The sequence below is a fragment of the Cuculus canorus genome, chromosome 1, assembly GCF_017976375.1.
Source record: "Cuculus canorus isolate bCucCan1 chromosome 1, bCucCan1.pri, whole genome shotgun sequence".
In the NCBI taxonomy this organism is placed as follows: Eukaryota; Metazoa; Chordata; class Aves; order Cuculiformes; family Cuculidae; genus Cuculus; species Cuculus canorus.
The window spans coordinates 23,913,977-23,927,115 of NC_071401.1; the positions used below are offsets into that span (position 1 = coordinate 23,913,977).

The 13,139-nt window shown below is 37.1% G+C and overlaps 1 protein-coding gene across 4 annotated transcripts in view; it reads left to right on the forward strand.

The window, feature by feature from the left end:
* Window positions 1–12,606, forward strand: part of PDS5B (PDS5 cohesin associated factor B) — a 103,086-nt gene extending 90,480 nt beyond the window's left edge. Inside the window, exons 31-36 of one of the 4 annotated variants that reach the window (XM_054074846.1) lie at window positions 769–874; window positions 5,197–5,639; window positions 5,731–5,832; window positions 8,155–8,296; window positions 9,119–9,181; window positions 9,766–12,606. In XM_054074846.1, coding sequence (XP_053930821.1) covers window positions 769–874; window positions 5,197–5,639; window positions 5,731–5,832; window positions 8,155–8,296; window positions 9,119–9,154 — 829 coding nt within the window. In that variant the 3' untranslated portion in view covers window positions 9,155–9,181; window positions 9,766–12,606. Of the gene's footprint in view, window positions 1–768; window positions 875–5,196; window positions 5,640–5,730; window positions 5,833–8,154; window positions 8,297–9,118 lie in introns of all 4 variants that reach the window. The other 3 variants (XM_054074838.1, XM_054074856.1, XM_054074862.1) reach the window with 3 other exon arrangements.
* The last annotated feature ends 533 nt before the right edge of the window (window positions 12,607–13,139 follow it).

The window sequence follows — 13,139 nt, forward strand, 5'->3', positions numbered from 1 at the left end:
AAAATGCTGCACTCACAGCCTAGCCTGTTCCATCATCTTTATGATCTCCTCGGTCCATCTAAGTTAAACTGCCTTATTGTTTTGAGTGGAGATACTAAAGAAGAAGAAAAGTCCTCTTAAAAAGAGGCTAGTGATTCAGTATGCATGGTATTTCCAACTCAGTCTGACTGAATACATACAATATCTACATCTGCTAAGATGATGTATAAAAACTGACCTTCCGATTAAATCGCAGTTATTACAGACTTTATACCAGTATTCTTCTCAGTGCATAGTGTATTTCTTTTCTTTAAAAAATGAGCACTGTTATTTAAAAATGTTGCTCTACCTACCCCAGGGCAGATGAAACAAAATTACTTTTGCACATTCGCTCCTGTATGTAAGCCTCACCATAGAAAAGTACATGTGCTTTGGCTGGTCTGTCTGTGGGGATCTTTGGCTCGTATATGAAAATGTTTGCAAATGTATACAAACACAAGATCTCTTGTAATTTAGTAAGGCCCCTCTGTTTCAAAAAGCTGCTTGTCTTTCCCAGTGAAAAAAAGAAAGTTCAACTTGGCTTATGATTCACACTTTTGTCCTGAGGCTTAGATGTTCTAGTTTGTCATGTGTAGTGGCCATAGTGGCCAGACTGAGAGGTTCGTTCTACCAAATTGTTCATGGTTTAGGAATAGATTTCTTCTGAAGATTGTAGCTCTAAATACATATATTTTTAAAATAGCTGCTCACTGTATTATAATAATGAGAATAAATGTTTATTCATTCTAGACTTGACAGTACTGAAATGGACCACAGTGAAAATGAAGAATTCACACTGACTTCACCCTTACCAGGGAAGAAAACCGACAAAAGGGACGACTCTGATCTTGTAAGGGTGAGCTGTTTGGTTGCATTACAGATGTGTTATTTAAGTCATCAGGACTTAAAACCAAAAATTGATGTGGCGGTACTTGATATCATTCAAGAGAACATGCTGAAACATGAAACTGAGTTGATACTGTAAACTACTGGAAAATGTGTTTAGAGTTGGATATAAAAATGTAATGGAAAAAAGTTCAGTTTCACTGTTTTTTGTGTGTGCATTGCATTATCTTTGGATCATAGTGACAGCTCCTGTAAGTTTTCAAGATTACTGGTGATAGTGAAGGTGTAGATTCTGCTACAGTCTGGTTGATGAGAATTAGTCTACAATTTGTCTCATTCTCAGCAGTTTTTGGTGAAGTGTTTGGGACATTGATCAAGCTGGATAGCTTCCTTGGGTTGGTCTGAGAATGATCAACTATACTGGAGTTCTGAAGGGAGCAGTTTAACCATTCTGAAATTTCGGATTGCTATCTGAGGTTGTAAAAGTCTTTATTGTACATGGTTTCTTGCTTGTAGCTAGCAAAGTGATAACACCTCGTTAGTGTAGATGTGTTATAATTCCCACCCTTTTTGTACTGTCCAGTCACTGGTGCTAAGGTGTGTTCTTCTTTCAACACCTGATAGGAGTTGAAGCTGTTTGTTCTTTGGTTATCTCGAAGACCAAGAGGGCATCATTATTTAACAGGGAATTTTAGAAGTTCAAGAAAGAGGTCTCTAAATAGTCGTATGGATTCTGTTTTCTTGCATGCAACTTCTGCTGCAGTGAAGGCAGAAAAACGCTTGATTCTGAGTGCCAGGTATCACAGGTAGAAGCTACAGCATGATTTTAAAGCCATGCGCAATATGATCTCCAGCAGGCTTTTAGGGCAGAGTGAGCTAGCTAACTGATACTTAGAGACCTATACAATCCCATAGGGTGTAAGATAGTCCTACTGATTAAGAAGCGATGCTGTTAGATAAACAAACTATTCTGTGAGAACACTAAAGCCCGGAGATTGGCAGATTGGTGTCATTGCTGTGCTCTTTTGTGTCAGGATCATTCAGGAGAAATTACATGTGTCTACCTCGGGGATTTTAGTGAATGACCACTAACCAATGTCTTTGAAAGTTGCAGCCTTTTCCTTACTAATTCTCAGTAATGGTTTTATGTACTTCTGTAGGTGAGTAATGCTAAAGCTTTCTAATGAGGGTACAAAAACTGATATGGATTCTCAATCAGATGTAGTGTTTTCACATGCTAATAATTTCATTAAGAGGCTAAATATTGTCTCAAGCAGTATTGGCATCTGTATCACAATATAGAAGAAGAATCCACCAGAGAAAACTGTGATCATATTGTAATTCTTAGAGTAGTTCAAATAATAAGAATTTCACGTATCACTATTAAATTTTTGTTCTTTATTCCTTAATAACAGTTGACAGTCTGTAAATTTTGTAGCATTTGAGATATACATGAGAAAGTAATACTACAAACAAGATCAGATTTATTACAGTTGGTATTTTCTGGAATGCATTAAGGATGTCCCATATCTGATGTCACTGCTGCTTTATTTTTTTTACTATCTCTTGACGCTTCTCTGTTCTCCTATTCTGCCAGTGTGCAGCATTTTTCTAGGTTGCATGGGATGTAAGCTACTGAGTAGTAAAGATGTCCTGAATTTTTGCTTATCTTGAATTGCAAATAATCATCTTATGCTGTGATATCTTGCGGGAAAAGCAAACTGGCTTATAACAAAACCAGAAAAATTGGGAATCTCTTGTCAAAAAAACCCCCTCAGTTCTTATGTTTCCTGTATTGATAAGTCACCTCACCTGGAAAAGTTTGAGCATCTGAACAGCTGCTAGCATGCAATTCATGTTTAGAAGCATTAGGTTGAATTGGTAACTGACAAAGCTAACTGATAAAGCAAATAGTGTTCAGTATTTTGAGTACTTTTGAGGGCATTTGTATTTATTTTTGAATATGTAAACAAGCTGCCTAAGGTCATTGATTCAAAACTCATTTTTTGGGTTTTTGAAGCTGGGGAGCAGCTTATAACAAACATTAACTAGAAGCAGAATTTTAACTGGGGACCAGAAAGTTGGTATTCTAAATACGTCACTATTCAGAGTATTTGTGGAGATTTTGTGTCGCAGAGTAACAGATTAGTTCTAACGCTGTGGGACACTGTTTAACCTGAGTGAGAAACTTTACTTTGAACTTGCCTACAACTGTTTACCTGGTAAAAGCAGCTGCAATGGTAGCATGTGCACAGTCATTATGTGTTTTTTTTTGAAAGCAAATAGAACAAGAGTATCACTAGATCAGCATGAACTGGCAGGAGATATAATCATTGTTCAGACATTTTTATTTCCTTCTAGTGTCTTTCTTTATCTCTCAATTTCTTTTACTTTTTTTCCTCTTGCCCTTTCTAGCTTTTCTTTCTGCTTTTTTTTTTTTTTATCCATGGGTTTATGGATAAAGTGGAGACATATTTATGAGCTGACTTCTGTCTTATGTCACAAGAGAGATGGGAAGGAAAAACAAACATTCAATCTTGTTTTAAGTAGTATAACTGTCATTATGTAGCTTAAATTACAGTGTGGCAGATACTAATAAATGAGTGTCTGTATGTGTTGAAATACAGTAGTGTTAGTTTGAAATAAACATTGGTATGAAACTGTGAAATACTGCAGATACTTAGACTTTTGGACCATTTCATGGTCCACAATGAAATAGTCATTGTCCACGTGAAATGATAAATGGGTAAATCTTTTTTCTCTAGGGATTGGGGTATGTTGGACCAATCCTTCTGCCCCAATAGCTGTCTGAAATTTTTGCACTGTTTGACTCTTTACTGGGCACTTTAGACAACTCCAGCATGGAGAGGTGAAGGAATAGTTTCTGTTCTGAAAACTTAGGATATAGAAAATTCTTGATAGGTTAGACGAACTGAATGGCATCCAGAGGGATCTTCACAGGCTTGAGGAGTGGGCCTGTGTGAACCTCATGAGGTTCAACAAGGCCAAACGCAAGGTCCTGCACCGGGGTCTGAGCAATTCCCAGTATCAATACAAGCTGGAGGATGAAGGGATTGAGAGCAGCCCGAAAGATAAGAACTAGGGGACATCGGTGGATGAAAAGCTGGACATGAGCTGGCAATGTGTGCTTGCAGCCCACAAAGCTAGTCGTATCCTGGGCTGCATCAAAAAAAGTGTGGCCAGCAGGTCAAGAGAGGTGCTTCTCCTCCTCTACTCTGCTCTGAGACCCCACCTGGAGGACTGCATCTATCTCTGAAGTCCTCAGCACAGGAAGGGCATGGACCTCTTGAAGCAGGTCTAAAGGAGGAGCCACAAAAACGTTCAGAGGGATGAAACGCCTCCCGTGTGGAGGAGGGCTGAGAGAGTTGGGGTTGTTCAACCTAGAGAAGAGAAGGCAGCAGGAAGACCTTATTGTGGTCTCTCAGTATATGAAGGGGGCTTATAAAAAATACTGAGAGAGACTTTTAACCAGGACCTGTAGTAGTAGGACAAGGGGCAATGGTTTTAAAGTGAAAGAGGTTAAGTTTAGATTGGGTATTAGGAAGAAATAATTTCCTGTGAAGGTGGGGAGGCACTGGCTGAGGTTGCCCATGGAAGTCGTGGATGCACCATCCCTGGAGATGTTCAAGGCCAGGTTGGATGAGGCTTTGAGCATCCTGATCCAGTGGAAAGAGTCCTTGCGCATGACAGGGTGTTTGGAATGAGACGATCTTTTGAGATCCTTCTTGACCCAAAATATTCTTTGATTCTTTTAAGGATTGGGTGGGTTTTTTTCCTGTGCAGAGGAAGTGTTGAGTCTTAGTGCAGCTCTGATAGCAATGCTTTGGCAACTACTGCTAATTCCTCTGCTTCCTTCTAAAAGTGTACGTTTGGGTTGCCCACCATCTTCTGTATTAGTGCATAGCATGGGAATGAGGCACCTTGCAGCGCAGAACAGATCTGAAGCCACAAGCTGACAGTTCCCATCCTCTATATCTTGTATTTCCCTGTTGATAAAAAGGCAGTTATGGATGCTCCTAGGCAGTTGTGTTGGACACAGCTGAGGATCCAAATGAAGACAACCTTACACGTTTCAGTGTTTTAGCTGCTCGCCTTTGAAATAGACTTCCTCGTCTGGCTCTTTATCTGTATGTATGTGTTTATACTTTTGCAAAGGTTTTTGGAATGGATATGGTAGACAATCTTAGTAGGCAGCTTGTATAACTTGAAGACTCTGTCTTGCTGGGGGAAGTTTCCCTGTCTTTTGTGTATATGACAGTTTAAAATAGCAGTTTAATTTTTTAATTTAAAGATGTAATCTTACCTTTTCAGTCAGAGATGGAGAAGCCTAGAGGAAGGAAGAAAGCAGCTATCACAGATTCAGAAGAGAAATTAAACATAGATGACCTGAATAAACTGGGTCAAGAGCAGAAACTTAGAGGTAGTCAGCGGGGAAAGAAGAGACCTGCAGTTGTTTCAGAATCTGATGAAACACAATGGCAAGAGGAAAAAAGGCTAAAAGAAGATGTAATAGAAAGTGAGGATGAACAGAACAGTCCACCAAAGAAAGGGAGAAGAGGACGCCCTCCCAAAACAAATAATGGGGCAACACCAAAGGAAGAACCAGTGGCAAAGTCAACAAAAAGGAGCAAAAAAAAACAACCGCCAGCAGCTGCAGCAGAAGAGGAGGAGGAGGAGGAAGAACGGCAAACTGAAAACATTGAACAAAAACCAAAAGGCAGGCAAAATAGGACACAGAAAAGAACACAGCAGAGGTAAGTCTTTCTTCTTGTAAGCTGCATTTCTTTTATCCTTGGACATCAGTTATAATTTGATACTCTGCAATTTGGGTCTTCCTCAAAACAGAGCAGAACCATCTGAAACTAGTACAGTTGAATCAGCCCAGTCTACGCCCCAGAAAAGACGAGGAAGGCGATCAAAAACACCACCATCACAGCCAAAAAAAGTGTAAGTGGGGAATATTTTCTAAATTTGTATTTAGTGAAAATTAAAAATATACCACTGTGCCCCCAAACAATCATTTACTGAACAATCATTCAGAATACTTCAATTGACAGTTAAGAAAGTAGATTGCCATTGTGATTTCTAAAATGTTTTCCCTAGCTGCTTCTCCTAGAACTTCTCAAACCAGAGCAAGAGGCTATAAGTAAGTTTAATGTGCTCAGGCAGCATGTGTGTAGCTTTGCTCTTCTAGGAGAAAAATCAATAAAGTACATGTGTGCATTGAAGACAAAGCTTTATTAGGACTTCAGGGAGTGAAAAGTGCTCCTATTTATTTTGGGTAGGGAGGAAGAATCAAGTTGTTGCTGTGGTGAAACAGTATTGTGGAGAATTTAAATTTATTCTGATTCTCCTTAAATTAATGTTCACTTACTTTCTAATTTGTGGCCTTTTTATTATCCACTTGCAAATTAATAAAATATGCTAAGGTCTGTGGAGGAGAGGAGCTCTTGAAAAATTCTGAGATGTGTTAAGATCCAAAATAAAGGTAAACTCTGTGGCTACTTTGTTTCCTTGTGCCTACTGTAGGAAACTATAGGTATTGTTACTTTTTCTGTACGTGTGTATGCAATGTATATGAAGCAGAGGTGTACAAGTTGGACAGAATTTATCTGGCCACCAGTATTGAGCTGCAGGTCATGGAACAGATTTACAAGGTACTTTTCTGGAACCTGGAGATAAATTCCTCAGGACACTTCTTAGGCACCTCTTCAGTCTGGCATTTTGTGTTACTCTTTTTTCCTAGCTTCTGGGCTTATTTAACATCATGTTGATCTTCCTCTGGCAGTTTAGTGTACCCATTTGCATGTCCCTGGAGATCTTCCATAACTAGAGATCTTTGCCTGAACAAGCTTGTACCCTCAACTCAAATTCTAGTTTCACACTGAATCGCATGGTCTGGCATTTTGACTGGAAGGACTGAGCAGCACTGCGTTCCACAGGATAGAATATTTTTAATCCAAATGCTTAAAGCTTTCTGGGCTCCTTGGGGATGGATTTGGCATAAGAATTTTGGGTTTTACATATGAGGTGATAGTACATAACCTATTTCTGATAGCTAATTGGGTTACCAATTAGCACGTGTGAACTGTCTTATTTCTGTAATATGCAAAAACGTGAACCTAGCTTGCGCATAATTCTTCTGCTTTCTTTTCAATTCTTTTGCTTCTGTCAGTCACAGCTTGAGTTGATCTGATTTGAATTATTTCCTCAAAGGTTGTCATGTTGGTTGGTTCGTGTTGAAACCCCCGCTGTACTATCATTACTGAATGCAATTTTATTTTGTATAGATTAAAATCTATGTGTAGTGTGGTTTTCGGGACTGAAAATTCCCACAATGTGTGGTTTGACACTGTCAGAGGACATGCGTGTTGCATCTTATGCCTCTACTGGGGATTGAATTTACAAACCAAAGTGCAGTAAGCAGGATGGTTCAGTGATTTGTTTCTGAACTGTGCTGATGACCCAACCCCAAGTGGTAAGGTGGTTGCAGCTGCTTAGTTCTGGATACAGATCTAGTTGGGGTTTTTTTGTCTTTAAGGCACTGAGGGGGCTAGTTCCCATTTTCAGCAAGTGGTTGCTTTTTCCTTGTGGTTCAGCTTCTATGACTAATGAAGACAATTTAAGATATAATTGTCTGATTTTTCTTGATTATCCGGATTCAAGATATTGTTATCCTGATTATCCCTTGCTCTTAGCATGAGCTAACTTGGAAGATTTGCATTTAAGTTCGTTATAGTGTTAATTTCATAAATAGCAGTATAGGTTGTTCTAGATCTGTAAACATACAGAGGCAGTGTTCAAATTTTGTTGTGAATTAACTGTAGAAGTAGAGTACCTCTATTCATGGAATTGAATAGAAGGTGGAAAAAAAAAAACCCAAACACACACAACAAACCCGAAGTATTTAGTGTCTGGCTGTCTGGCTTTTCCTGTTCGCTGCTTACTGTTGTGTCAGCTTTCTTTGGCTTCTATTCTGGCACTGAAGAGAAATATCTGTCATGACTATAAATGCAAAATTTGTTCAGCTTTGAATTCCTAGCCCTCTGCTCTAGGAAGAACCTGGTTTTCAAATGTTGTTGTCCAGCCTCCTAGTTCCACTTCTGTTCCATGTATGGATGAACTAGATAGGTATATGAGCTAGAAATATTATGACATGAAATTTTAAAGCTGCTGTTCTTGTAAAGTAGAATGTTTGCTCTCATACAATTTATATATGTGCAGACCCATATACTGTGAAATTGATCTTTATTTTTCTTCTGATTGTAGCCGTGCAGGACGTTCCAAACAAGCAGCCAGTAAAGAGAATGAATCCAGTGAAGAGATGGATGTATTTCAGAGTAATTCACCTGTCAGCGATGACATTCCCCAGGAGGAAGCAATGGAAGAAGAAGAAGTTTCCACAATCAATGTAAGAGAAATGCCTGAAATTTTCTTTGTGAGTCTTTGTGGAGTCCTTTGTGTACCGATGTTCAGAGAATGACTTGTCCAGTTCTTAGAACTTAACCTTCCTTCTTTACAGTGAATGAGGTGGTTGTCAACTGCTGGTGTTGGGTAGTGGTGTTGCACTGTAGTTTCCCAGACAAGCTGCATTTCTTAGAAATTTTTTGTCAAGTGTTTTAAATTTCTGTTCTGTGTAGCTTTTATTTGTCTGCCTGAGTTGTGTAGTGTTTCATGGGAATTAACTTTCCAGGGAACTCATGCCCGTTCTTCTCAGCTAGGTTATGAGAGTGAATAATGTTTCTTCATACAAAACAGGAACACGAAATGACTGGTACTGGAAAATAACTGTAGAATCCTGGAGCAGAATCCTAAACCAATTTCTTCCTCTCACCAGCATATGCAAATATGTTAGAATAGTTTTATATTTATTCCATACAAATATGTTAGTAAATATCAGTAGAAATACTAAAAATATGAATGTGAATGCCTTCACACTTTTGAATGCATCTGAGAATTGGAGCATCAGAGTGTATAAAAACTCTGAAAAAAAGGAAACTACAGTATTTTTGATTACTTGAAGGATACAGGCTCAGTAATGTCAAAGAAAGTTACGTCCTGGTCATTGACCGAGACTTTTGCCTGTGATAAAATGAGTAATGAATGACACTATATACAGCCACTCAGACATTATTCTGAGAGTAAGCATTTTTTTGCATTATAAAATATATATATTCTTGAATTTTTCAAACTTTTTATGGAGAAATATTTAAAATACTTTTTCTCCAAACAGGTCCGTCGCAGAACTTCTAAAAGGGAAAGGCGATGAGTGAGCATGTAGCTGTCAGCCTTCCAGGTGAAAGCTTTGAAGAGTGCTTTTAATATAAAGCTTGAGACTGAATGAAGCTGTTAGTGCACAAATGGGGTTGCTGAAAAAAAAAAAAAGAAAACCTATTTTACTGCCCCTGCATTTGCAGTCCCTAGGTCACAAGCTTTAGCCACACACATGTTGATATCATTAACTGTGGATTTTTGTGAAGTGTAATGTGCGCTGGCTTTGTAGACATATGAACTAAAGAAGAAAACTGTACATAGCTCTTTTTTTAATGTTTCTGACTTCTAAAGTGCTTGTATAGCTTTTATCTGCGGCTTTAAACTGACAGTACCCCACTGTTTATTGGATCTATTGATTTAAAAAGGAACACAGTTTGTTGAAAATTGATCTCAAGCAATATCTGTCAGTGTTTGTATTTGTACTCTCGTTGACATTTAACTGTGAAAAAAAAATCAGTTGAACAAATAGTGCCACTTTCTTTTGCCACTGTTTGTTGAGAAGAAGAAGAAAAGAAAAACGGTCTTTGTTTCTTCATGAACTTAACCTAGTGTTTACTTTTAGGCACCTACCTATCATCAAAGGTGCTAAATTACTTTCTTTTACAGTTGAACAGTGTTGGAACAAGAGATGCAAGTTGTGAAAGAAGTTGTTTGACTTGTTTTACACCTCAGTATTGACACCAGACATTTCTGGACTTCGAGTGGCATTGAAAATTCAGAAAGGATTTAAATATTTTAATTTTAAAATGTGTTATTAAATAATGTACTGAACACCCTACCCATTTTATCTTCCCCTATCAGTTTTTATTAATCTACTGTATCAATAAAATTCTGTAACTGAATTTTTAATAGTCTAGTATGTTAATGTGTATAGATATTTCCTTCTGAACATGACGTTCACAGAGCAAATTATTACTACATTATAATATGAAATCTGATATATAAACATTAGTGAAATACAGTTCTTATTGCAATGTAAAGTTAATCACAAAGAAAAATTTTATTGATGCAGTGTGTCTTTATAAAGCTGTTCTTGAGAGCCAAGTGTTTTGTATTTTATAGTGAAGTTGCATGTTTATGAAAAATGTGCTGAAAATGGGATGTAATGTTTTTTCGGAAACTCGTATCTAGCAGTAGTGTATGGTAGGTTGCCTCATGAGAGAACCTTTTATTGAGAGTTTATTGTACTTTTCTGGGGTTTTTTGGGTTTTGAGCCAAATTTTTTTTGGTATGAAGAGCTAAGTTTTTGTTGAATTAACCAGTTTTTGATTATTGCAGTCAAGGTATTCAAGATTTGAATGAAGCTCCATTTTTATTTTGTGCTACCACAGAGAGGTGTGGTTTTTGGTCTGTTTTTTTGATTTTTTTTTTTTAATTTGTATAATCTGCAAAAGAATAGAAACAAAATACTTAAAGCAGTATCGTATGCAGTTTTACAGTTTACAAACTGTGTCTTTGAACCAAAATGTATAGGTTACTACACCATGCTTAGCCAAACACATACTACAGTTCCAGGTGCTGTTCTCCCTCTGGTTCCCTACAGTTGACAATGTGTGAAAAAAAAAAATCAGTTTTTTACTTAGGAAAATTTTTTCTCATTGAATAGTGGAGCATTTTCACATAATCCATCAATAAATAAGTTATAGTTGCAGGGTGGCCTGTGAAGATTAGAGGAAAGGATAATTACTAAAACTCCGATTTACTGATTTCCAAACTATCAGATCACTGGTAAAGGAACTTCTAGAATTTTTTCATTGTGCATTTTTTTTCTGTTACCGATGGGAAAAGGTATTATAAACAGATTATTCTGCCTCAGCTTAACTCCCCCCTCCAGTATTCAGCTTTTCAAAATGTGTACCTATAGATATGGGGGAAATGCTGCCTAAGAAGGCAATTATAGTTGATATGAATTTACTTTGAAATAGTTGGCACAATGGAACCAGCTTACGTATGCTTCAGCAGTGCAAGTGCAAGTTGTTGGGGTTTTTTATGGTATTAAGTGATTGAAAGCTAGCTTTATATTTTCCTCTTTTGACAGAATTGCACTGAAAACGTTTATGGAAGATGTACCTTTAAGTCCATTTTATACAAAAAAAAATGAAAAATTAATGCTGAAACTGCTGCACACTCTTGAGGCTTTATGTGCATAAACATGGTTAAGCTAAGCTTCATTGAATATTGATGCACATTATTGATCGTAATGTTTAATGTAAACTTAAACTATAGTTTTGCAATTTAAATGTTGATTTCTTGGGTTATAATGTGTAATTCATTATTTCTTGAGAAATAGGCACAGCAAATTTTTCATTCTTATGCTCAAACCTCTTCTAAGTTAATTTTCATCTCATATAAAGAAAATGAATATTTTATGTACTAACATTTTGAGATCTGCGTACAGTAGCTACAGTAGAGTATAATTATGTATAAAAGATAAATTGCTAACATTCAGTTAGCATGCTCTTCTTCGATGATAATGTTAAGTTTATAAAAATGTACTGTATTACATTAAAAGATCAAATTGAACTCACTGTAACAAGTTCCAGTATGAAATTTTTATGAGATTACCGAAGTATCTTGCTGTACTTTGCAGCAAATTAGGCTTATTTGTGTTATATTTCCATTTCTTGCTGCAGTGCAACAGGAAACTCTCAGTGATCTGTAGTCCGTATGCAAAGTGGAAACAGTGACTGTAATCTTGATACCATTGTTTAAGAATAATTCACTCTGATTCCAGAGCATGGGGTTTTTCATTTATCACTAACTGAGATGATTAATATGTAGGGCTAGCTAATCCACTAATAGGAAGGAGACATGAAGTTGCTTGAAAATTCTAGTGCAAGTACACCTCTTCCACCTAGGATAATCTCTTATAGTTAATGATATAGTTAATGTTTTAACTATACCTGACTCTGCCAATTGACTTTATTTTCTAGCAAAAATGAACCCTTTTTCAAATATTTTGACATTTGCTGTTTTGACATTTCTATGTGAACAAAACCATTAGAATTTAAAAAAAAAACATTCATTTTTATTAAAGGTATTTCCACTGAAAATGCATATGCTTAATTTGTGAATATTTGCAAAAAAATTAGACTTGAAGAGTAAGTACCTCTATCTAACATAGCATTTGTCATCTAATATTCTAAAAAAACAACAACCAAACCAAACAACTGCAAGCTTCACACACTTATGTGTGCACAGTTTTCTTGCTATTTTTTTTGCCCATGTAGGTTTTAACATATTATCAGAGTCTGCTTTTGTGAACACACGCACAATAGGTTTTGGATCCTGCAAGTTGTACATCCTTATGGTTCTGTGGGGTTAGTTCTTAAATGCATTTATCCTATGCAAATATAAGTACAAAGCAAAGTACATTGATATGTTTAAATATTCTAACACTCACATGCACAGGGCATGTAATGAAAGGAGCATACGTGTATCTTAAAACGTGTATATCCCAGACATAAAAAATTCTGAATTTACAGATGGAAATATTTTTAAAACTTGCCTGTGTTTTATATATATATATATTTATTTATATTTATTGAGATTGATAAATCTCGACCTCATCAAGGTAGGTGCAGTCCCTGTTTTTTGAAGAATTTTTTAAAGAAACTCATTCAGGTGTAGCACTGTGTTTGTCAAAGGCGATGTGTCTACAAACATGTGATTAAGATGAGTTCTCTACACGGCCATCCCATTTGCTGGATGGCTCTGTGATGACCAGAATGATAAAATTCACCTGTCCAAGACCATCTGTGCAGTCGTCCATCAGGAGGAGCAGAAGAACCTGAATCATAAAACCACAGGATGGCCTGGGAAGGGACCTGAAAGATCATCCAGTTCTAGCGCCCCCGCCATAAGCAGGGACAGCTCCTGCTGGATCAGGTTGCTCATCGTCTCATCCAGCCTGGCCAATGCTTCCTTGTGTCCTGTTAACACCATTCCAGTCTTTGCAGCTTTATTGGACATTGTCTTTA